At 44.4% G+C, this 10,000-nt stretch overlaps 1 protein-coding gene and 1 long non-coding RNA gene across 7 annotated transcripts in view; one reads left to right on the forward strand and one right to left on the reverse strand.

Moving 5' to 3' along the window:
- LOC123502255 overlaps positions 1–670 on the forward strand; it is a 31,792-nt gene extending 31,122 nt beyond the window's left edge. For all 6 annotated transcript variants that reach the window (XR_006673842.1, XR_006673844.1, XM_045251474.1 and 3 more), the window contains one exon: positions 222–670. Coding sequence is in view for 4 of the 6 variants with exons in the window: in XM_045251474.1 (XP_045107409.1) it covers positions 222–364 (143 nt within the window). In the remaining 2 variants the exon portion in view is untranslated. The remainder of the gene's footprint in view (positions 1–221) is intronic.
- Positions 671–8,488: 7,818 nt separating this feature from the next.
- The window catches only part of LOC123502257, a 3,137-nt gene continuing 1,625 nt past the window's right edge, over positions 8,489–10,000 (reverse strand). Inside the window, exons 2-3 of the long non-coding RNA XR_006673846.1 lie at positions 9,766–9,851; positions 8,489–8,599 (exon numbers count right to left, since the gene is read on the reverse strand). This is a non-coding gene — a long non-coding RNA (uncharacterized LOC123502257). The remainder of the gene's footprint in view (positions 8,600–9,765; positions 9,852–10,000) is intronic.

The raw sequence follows: 10,000 nt of genomic DNA on the forward strand, positions 1-10,000 counted from the left end.
TCTCTCTCTCTCTCTCTCTCTCTCTCTCTCTCTCTCTCTCTCTCTCTCTCTCTCTCTCTCTCTGCCTGCCTGCATGTGTTCTTTGTTTGTGGTGTGTGTGTGGAGAGAGTGTGTGTGTGTGTGTGTGTGTGTGTGTGTGTGTGGTGTGTGTGTGTGTGTGTGTGGTGTTATTCAGTAGTAAAGCCTCGGCATAATTTCTGTAACCTCTCTCTTGCTTCCAGGCCTGCAATCAAGCGACCGCCGGCAGAGAGAGGAGCCTTTCCCTGGAATTTTGACGAGTACCTTGTTGAAGCAGCGAGCAGAGACAGCGTTGGAAAGTGGACTAGTACAGTTTGACCAGAGTCCAACATTGCACCAGGATTAAGTGTCCAGGGATGAAGTGATACACGTGTGCAGAGGTGCCAGGAGGACGGACGGACGGACATCAGCCAACAGCCATCAGCCATCAGGAGAGCGTGGCGGGAAACACACCACTGTGTAGCTTTCACACGGCTCACAGTTTCCACTCACTCTGGCGGTAGATGTGGTGTGTGGGGAGGGAGGGTAGGAGAGGACGCAGCCGCTTGCACCTGGAGGAACGTGTGTGTGTGTGTGTGTGTGTGTTTGTGAGAAGAAGATTACTATTCGTGATATTTTGATGTATGCATTTATTAAACTGAGCTGGAACATTTACAAAGATGATATTAACCCCTTCGGCACTTGCACGTATTATCATCTATAATTTTAAGTGTAGGTTAGGTTAGGTTAGGTTAGGTTAGTGAGTAGACGATTGCATTGACATTATGAAGGGTCTATGGAGGTCAGAGGTTCAATAGCCAGTCTTTTCACTATTTCAATCCCCACGTGAGTTTGTGAAGCTGTATAAAATCATCAGATAGTCACCAGAATGAGTACGGAAATGTGTAATGGTGCTGAAAGGGTTAACGTGAATAAATTGATATCTTTGTTGTAAATCGATTTTTTAAAAGTGGCTATGCTCACAATTTTAATGGACCAAATTTGTTAATCACTGGAATGTTCATATGCTCAATACATCACCTGTGTGTGTGTGTGTGTATGTATGTGTGGAGAAGAGAGTGATAGGCAGTCTGCATACCACGTACTATACAGCTCCACTCCTAATCCACTAGTGTTGCTTCCTGACCGCCTGTGTTGTCATTGTACCAAAGATAAATGCAATAAAATGTCGACAAACTCTCCTTCGCTATTTATAACCAAGGCAAAGGAAATAAATACATCGTTGTTTATTTATGCACACTGGGTACCTCTAACCTAACCTAACCTAACCCCTCCTGGCCACCTCTAACCTAACCTAACCTAACCTAACCCCTCCTGGCCACCTCTCACTTACGTCATTAGGCCTTCAAATTAATAACTATTTCACCATTACGAGTCCAGGTCATAGCTTTCACTAACTTGACACCAGCATTTCAACTGACTATTTCACCATTACGAGTTAGATGGAGTGGGTCAATTTAGCTAAGGGAGTGGTGACTGGTGATGCAGGAGATTACACCAGCAGGAAATGGTGATGATAATTACCTACGTGTTGTTGACCACTGCTTTAAGCCAATCACAGGAACGCTCCACCACCTCACAAGATCAAAACACCACTTCCTTTTGTAATTGTATGTAATTCCAAGTAATTCTAGGTAATCCAGTCCAATTGAATCGTCAGCCAGGGCAAGATCTCACTATGGACTCGGCCACCTTCCTAAATCCTATGTAATTGTATGTAATTCCAAGTAATTCTAAGTAATTCAGTCAAATTCGTGGAAAATCAGTTTGTTTCATCGTTACCCAGGGAAAGGTCTCATAATGGACTCGCCCGCCGCCCTTCCTCCCCCACGCCCTCATAATGGACCCACCCACCGCCCTTCCTCCCCCACGCTCTCATAATGGACCCACCCACCGCCCTTCCTCCCCCACGCTCTCATAATGGACCCACCACCACCCTTCCTCCCCACGCTCTCATAATGGACCCACGCCCACACAGCACCTTCCTCCCCACAGCACCCATAATGCACCCTCCACGCCCACACAGCACCTTCACAGCACCCATGGATCACCCCCACGCCCACACAGCACCCATGGACTGCACCCTCCACGCCCACACAGCACCCATGGATCCTCCACGCCCCACAGCACCCATGGATGCACCCTCCACGCCCACACAGCACCCATGGATGCACCCTCCACGCCCACACAGCACCCATGGATGCACCCTCCACGCCCACACAGCACCCATGGATGCACCCTCCACGCCCACACAGCACCCATGGATGCATGGATGCACCCATGGATGCACGCCCACACAGCAAAGGAGAGAATGAAACAGCAGGACTAAATTATGGGGTTTTTATTTACCGCTGTGTGGTGAGGCTGTGTCAGGAGCTGTGCATTCCTCCGCACACTGACACACTGACACTACACGCTATCATGTGACACCTTCACACACTGGAGGAGGAGGAGGAGGAGGAGGAGGAAGGAGGAGGAAGGAAAGCCAAACAGCAACAGACCTCTTGTTCCTTTCCAGGCTGTTTGGGGAGGAGGAGGAGGAGGAGGAGGAGGAGGAGGAGGAGGAGGAGGAGGAGGAGGAGGAGGAGGAGGAGAGAGGAGGAGAGAGAGAGAGAGAGAGAGAGAGAGAGAGAGAGAGAGAGAGAGAGAGAGAGAGAGAGAGAGAGAGAGAGAGAGAGAGAGAGAGAGAGAGAGAGAGAGAGAGAGAGATTCATATCACAGAGAGAGAGAGAGAGAGAGAGAGAGAGAGAGAGAGAGAGAGAGAGAGAGAGAGAGAGAGAGATTCATATCACATCTAAAACACACACACACACACACACACACACACAAAACTCCAGGCTTCTTCAATGGTGATGCCTGCCTTGTGTGTATCCACCCGGCCTGCGTGTGTGTGTGTGTGGTGGTGGTGGTGGTGGTGGTGGAGGTGGAATGCCTGGTGGTGCAGAGACTGGTAGACAAGCAGTATTAAGCTTTTCCCAGCAAGCATCAGTTCACTGCAATGTTTGGTTCCTTCTGTCAACAAACACTCAAACCGTCAACAAAACACACACTTCACATTAACAAAACACTCTCAATAATTGCCTAAACACATACTTTCCAGCCTTTCCTCTTCTTCTTCTTCTTTGCTTTGATTCAAGACTATTAACCTATGTCAACTTTCATCTCAATAAAACATGCCAAACTTTCTTAAAATGCCCTCAAAACATCCCAAACTGTCTTAATATGCCCTCAAAACAACCAAAACTGTCTTAAAATACCCTCAAAACATCCCAAACTGTCTTGAAATGCCCTCAAAACACCCCAAACTGTCTTGAAATGCCCTTAAAACATGCCAAACTGTCTTGAAATACCCTCAAAACATGCCAAACTGTCTTGAAATGCCCTCAAAACACCCCAAACTGTCTTAAAATATTCTCAAAACACCCCAAACTGTCTTAAAATACCCTCAAAACATGCCAAACTGTCTTGAAATGTCCAAACTGTCTTGAAATGCCTCAAAACACCCCAAACTGTCTTAAAATACCCTCAAAACATGCCAAACTGTCTTGAAATGTCCTTAAAACACCCCAAACTGTCTTAAAATACCCTCAAAACATGCCAAACTGTCTTGAAATGTCCTTAAAACACCCCAAACTGTCTTAAAATACCCTCAAAACATGCCAAACTGTCTTGAAATGTCCTTAAAACATGCCAAACTGTCTTAAAATGGTCTTAAAACATCCCAAACTGTCTTGAAATGTCCTCAAAGCACCCCAAACTGTCTTGAAATGCCCTTAAAACACGCCAAACTGTCTTAAAATGCCCTCAAAACATGCCACACTGTCTTGAAATGCCCTTAAAACACCGCAAACTGTATTAAAATGCCATCAAAACACCCCAAACTGTCTTAAAATGCCCTCAAAACATGCCAAACTGTCTTAAAATCCCCTCAAAACATGCCAAAAAAATGCCCTCAAAACACCCCTTGAAATGCCCTCAAAACACCAAACTGTCTTAAATGCCCTCAAAACACCCCAAACTGTCTTAAAATGCCCTCAAAACATTCCAAACTATCTTAAAATGCCCTCAAAACATCCCAAACTGTCTTAAAATGTCCTCAAAACACGCCAAACTGTCTTGAAATGCCCTCAAAACACCACAAACTGTCTTAAAATGCCCTCAAAACACCCCAAACTGTCTTAAAATACCCTCAAAAACTCCAAACTGCCTTGAAATGCCCTCAAAATATGCTAAACTGTCTTAAAATGCCCTCAAAACATGCTAAACTGTCTTGAAATGCCCTCAAAACATCCCAAACTGTCTTAAAATGCCCTCAAAGCACCCCAAACTGTCTTGAAATGCCCTCATAACATGCCAAACTGTTTTAAAATGCCCTCAAAGCACCCCAAACTATCTTAAGATGCCCTCATAACATGCCAAACTGTCTTAAAATGCCCTCAAAACATGCTGAACTGTCTTGAAATGCCCTCAAAACACCCCAAACTGTCTTAAAATGCCCTCAAAACATGCCATACTGTCTTGAAATCCCCTCAAAACATGCTAAACTATCTTAAGATGCCCTCAAAACATGCCAAACTGTCTTGAAATGCCCTCAAAACATGCCAAACTGTCTTAAAATGCCCTCAAAACATGCCAAACTGTCTTAAAATGCCCTCAAAACATGCTAAACTGTCTTGAAATGCCCTCAAAGCACCCCAAACTGTCTTGAAATGCCCTCAAAGCACCCCAAACTGTCTTAAAATGCCCTCAACATATGCCAAACTGTCTTGAAATGCCCTCAAAACACCCCAAACTGTCTTAAAATGCCCTCAAAACACCCCAAACTGTCTTGAAATGCCCTCAAAACACCCCAAACTGTCTTAAAATTCCCTCAAAACATGCCAAACTGTCTTAAAATATTCTCAAAACACGCCAAACTGTCTTAAAATGCCCTCAAAACATGCCATACTGTCTTGAAATCCCCTCAAAACATGCTAAATGAAGGAGTGAAGATACTGGTTAACTCTTGAGGAAGATGGACAGAATAGGGATGAGAAGAAGTAGAGAGTCTTGTGCAGCGAGGCCGCAGGAGGGGAAGGCATGCAGTTAGCAAGTTCAGAAGAGCAGACAGCATGAAAACAGCGGTAGAAGACAGATAAAGATGCAACATTGCGGCGGTGACTTAAAGAATCAAGACAGTCAGTTAGAGGAGAAGAGTTGATAAGACGAAAAGCTTTAGATTCCACCTTGTTTAGTAAAGCTGTGTGTGTGGATCCCCAGACATGAGAGCCATACTCCATACACGGGCGGATAAGGCCCTTGTACAGAGCAAGCAGCTGGGAGGGAGAAAAATGGACGAAGACGCCATAGGACACCTAACTTCTTGGAAGCTGATTTAGCAAGAGTAGAGATGTGAAATTTCCAGTTTAGATTTTTAGTGAAGGATAGACCGAGTGTGTTTAATGTAGAGGAGAGGGAAGTTGAGTGTTATTGAAGAAGAGAGGATAGTTGTCTGGAAGGTTATGTCGAGTAGATAGTTGTAGAAATTGAGTTTTGAGGCATTGAACAAAACCAGGTTTTCTCTGCCCCAATCAGAAACAAGTGAAAGATCAGAAGTTAGGCGTCCTATAGCATCTCGCCTTGAGTCATTTAATTGTTGTTGGGTTGGGCGTCTGTTGAACGCTGTTGAATAATGCAGGGTGGTATCATCAGCATAGGAGTGGATAGGGCATTGAGTCAGATTTAGGAGATCATTGATGAATAATAGAAAGAGAGTGGGTGATAGGACAGAACCCTGTGGAACACCACTGTTGATAGTTTTAGGGAAGAACAGTGACCGTCTACTACAGCAGCAATAGAACGATCGGAAAGGAAACTGGAGATGAAGGTACAGAGAAGGATAGAATCCGTAGGAGGGTAGTTTAGAAATTAAAGATTTGTGCCAGACTCTATCGAAGGCTTTCGATATGTCAAGGCCGACAGCAAAGGTTTCACCGAAGTCCCTAAAGAGGATGACCAAGATTCAGTTAGGAAAGTAAGAAGATCACCAGTAGATCTGCCTTTACGGAAACCATACTGGCAATCAGAGAGAAGGTTGTGAGCTGATAGATGCCTCATTATCTTCCTATTAAGGATAGACTCAAAGGCTTTAGAAAGGCAGGAAATCAAAGCTATAGGGCGGTAGTTAGAAGGATTGGAGTGGTCACCTTTTTAGGGACAGGTTGAATGTGAGCAAACTTCCAGCAAGAAGGATAAATAGAAGTAGAGACACAGATGAAAGAGTTTGACCAGGCAGTGAGCGAGTTCAGGCACAGTTTTGAGAACAACAGGAGGGACTCCATCCGGACCGTAAGCCTTCCGAGAATCAAGGCCAGAGAGGGCCAGGAAAACGTCTTTATAAAGAATTTTAATTTTAGGGATGAAGTAGTCAGAGGGTGGAGGAGTAGGAGGAATATGCCCAGAATCATCCAAAGTTGAGTTGGTAGCAAAGGTTTGAGCGAAGAGTTCAGCTTTAGAAAAGAAGAGACAGCTGTAGAGCCATCTGGATGAAGTAAAGGAGGGAAAGACGAAGAAGTAAAGTTGTTAGAGATATTATTGGCTAGATGCCAGAAATCTCGAGAGGAGTTAAATTGGAAAGACTTTGACATTTTCTATTGATGAAAGAGTTTTAGTAAGTTGGAGAATAGATTTGGCATGATTACGGGCAGAAATATATAGGGCATGAGTTTCAGCAGTTGGATGGCTACGGAACCGTTTGTGAGCCGCCTCTCTATCATTGACAGCACGAGAACAAGCAGAGTTAAACCAAGGCTTTTTAGCTTTAGGGTTAGAGAAAGTATGAGGAATGTATAGCTCCATGCCAGAGATAATCACCTCTGTTATGCGCTCGGCACAAGAGAAGGATCTCTGACATGAAAACAATAATCATCCCAAGGAAATCAGAATAGTACTGCCTTAGTTCCTCCCACTTAGCAGAGTTAAAATGCCAGAAGCACCTCCGCTTAGGCGGGTCCTGAGGCTGCACTGGAGTGATAGAACTGGTAACGGAAATTAGATTGTGGTCGGAGGAGCCCAACGGAGAGGAAAGTTTAACAGAGTAAGCAGAAGGGTTGGAGGTTAGGAAAAGATCAAGAATGTTGGGCGTGTCTCCAAGGCGGTCAGGAATACGGGTAGGGAACTTCACTAGCTGCTCTAGGTCATGAAGGATAGCAAAGTTGAAGGTTTGTTCACCAGGTTGGTCAGTGAAAGAAGATGAAAGCCAAAGCTGGTGGTGAACATTGAAATCCCTAAAATGGAGATCTCAGCAAAAGGAAAGTGAGATAAGATGTGCTCCACCTTGGCAGTCAAATAGTCAAAGAATTTTACATAGTCAGAGGAATTAGGTGAGAGGTATACAGCACAGATGAATTTAGTTAGAGAGTGACATTGAAGTCTTAGCCAGATGGTAGAAAATTCTGAAGATTCAAGATTGTGGGCACGAGAGCAAGTGGTGTCATTACGCACGTATGCGCAACATCCAGCTTTGGATTGAAAATGAGGATAGAGCAAAACTGTCTTAAAATCAAAACCCTCAAAACATGCCAAACTGTCTTAAAATGCCCTCAAAACATGCCAAACTGTCTTAAAATGCCCTCAAAACACCCCAAACTGTCTTAAATGCCCTCAAACACACCCCAAACTGTCTTGAAATGCCTCAAAACACCCAAACTGTCTTAAAATGCCCTCAAACACCCCAAACTGTCTTGAAATGCCCTCAATGCCAAACTGTCTTAAAATGCCCTCAAAACATGCCAAACTGTCTTGAAATGCCCTCAAAACATGCCAAACTGTCTTAAAATGCCCTCAAAACATGCCAAACTGTCTTAAAATGCCCTCAAAACATGCCAAACTGTCTTAAAATGCCCTCAAAACATGCCAAACTGTCTTGAAATGCCCTCAAAACATGCCAAACTGTCTTGAAATGCCCTCAAACACCCCAAACTGTCTTAAAATGCCCTCAAAACATGCCAAACTGTCTTAAAATGCCCTCAAAACATGCCCTCAAAACATGCCAAACTGTCCAAACTGTCCCAAAATGTCCTAAAAAAACACCCCAAACTGTCTTAAAATGCCCTCAAAACACCCCAAACTGTCTCAAAATGCCCTCAAACACCTCCAAACTGTCTTAAAATGCCCTCAAAACACCCCAAACTGTCTTAAAATGCCCTCAAAACACCCCAAACTGTCTTAAAATGCCCTCAAAACACCCCAAACTGTCTTAAAATTCCCTCAAAACATGCCAAACTGTCTTAAAATACCCTCAAAACACTGCCAAACTGTCTTAAAATGCCCTCAAAACACCCCAAACTGTCTTAAAATGACTGGTGAACTCTTGCATTAGAGAGGTGGACAGAGTAGTGGTGAAGGATTGAGAGGACTGGTGAACTCTTGCATTGGAGAGGTGGACAGGAGAGGTGGACAGTTGAGTGTGCTTGGAACATCACTAATAGGAGACTGAGCTGACTGACTGACTGACTGACTGGCTGACTGACTGACTGACTGACTGACTGACTGACTGACTGACTGACTGGCTGACACCTCTGCAGTGGTTGACAAGTGCAATCTGGAAGAGAAAAAATTATATTAGAATGATGAACAAACTGTGTGAGGAGGAGGAGGAGGAGGAGGAGGAGGAGGAGGAGGAGGAGGAGGAGGAGGAGGAGGAGGAGGAGGAGGAGGAGGAGGAGGAGGAGGAGGAGGAGGAGGAGGAGAGAGAGAGAGAGAGAGAGAGAGAGAGAGAGAGAGAGAGAGAGAGAGAGAGAGAGAGAGAGAGAGAGAGAGAGAGAGAACATGATTCTCTCCATCCTAGTCTTTTTTTCTCTCCAATCCGTCACCTACCCACTCCCCTCTCTCTCTCTCTTTCTCTCCATCTCTCCCTCTCACTTCTGCCACCTCTCACTATTCTCTCACTTCTCTCCATCTCTTTCTCTCCATCCTAGTCTTTTTTTCTCTCCAATCCGTCACCTACCCACTCCCCTCTCCCTCTCTCTTTTCTCTCCATCTCTTCCTCTCACTTTTCTCTCCATCTTTCCCTCTCACTTGTGCCACCTCTCACTATTCTCTCCATCTCTTTCTCTCCATCCTAGTCTTTTTTTCTCTCCAATCCGTCACCTACCCACTCCCCTCTCTCTCTCTCTTTTCTCTCCATCTCTCCTCTCACTCTCTCTCAACACTCAACAAACAAGTGACAACCACAATTTTTTTTCACTTTTACCTCAAAAAGTTCGCAATCTTTCCTCCATATCTCCCTCCACAAGTTACCTCCACATTCCTCCACCTACACAAACCTTCCTCCATGTTTCCCCCACCTTCCCTCCAATTTTGACTATCCTACCTCCCTTCCTTCATAGTCAAAATAGTCATTTTGTAAAATAGTCGTACACCAAAACCTGACAATTTTTCTTATTTTTACCTCCAAAAGTTTGCAATCTTTCCTCCATATCTCCCTCCATGTTATACCTCCACTTACCCCCACCTACACAGACCTTCCTCCATGTTTCCTCCACCTTCCCTCCAATTTTGACTATCCTACCTCCCTTCCTTGATAGTCAAAATAGTCTTTCACAAATTTTTTTTTTCAATCTGTTCCCAGCTGGACTTAACCCAAATAGATATGAGAGTCCAGTGTTTATAAAGCTGTTTTCTTCACACTCACTCTAAACTACTACTACTACTACTACTACTACTACTACTACTACTACTACTACTACTACTACTACTACTACTCACCGTCCATTGATCGCGATGACAACTTCCTTCGACTGAGAGATCTTTCAAATCCCAGGTTGTTTTTATCACTTAGATTTGCCGCCATTCTGGAAAAAAAAAAGATGTTAGTTTTTCCTCCATATCTCCCTCCACAGGTTTCCTCCACTTTCCTCCACCGGTAGACTGTTTCCTCCATGTTTCCTCCACCTTCCCTCCAATTTTGACTATCCTACCTCCCTTCCTTGATAGTTAAAAT

The sequence above is a fragment of the Portunus trituberculatus genome, chromosome 11, assembly GCF_017591435.1.
Source record: "Portunus trituberculatus isolate SZX2019 chromosome 11, ASM1759143v1, whole genome shotgun sequence".
Taxonomy (NCBI): Eukaryota; Metazoa; Arthropoda; class Malacostraca; order Decapoda; family Portunidae; genus Portunus; species Portunus trituberculatus.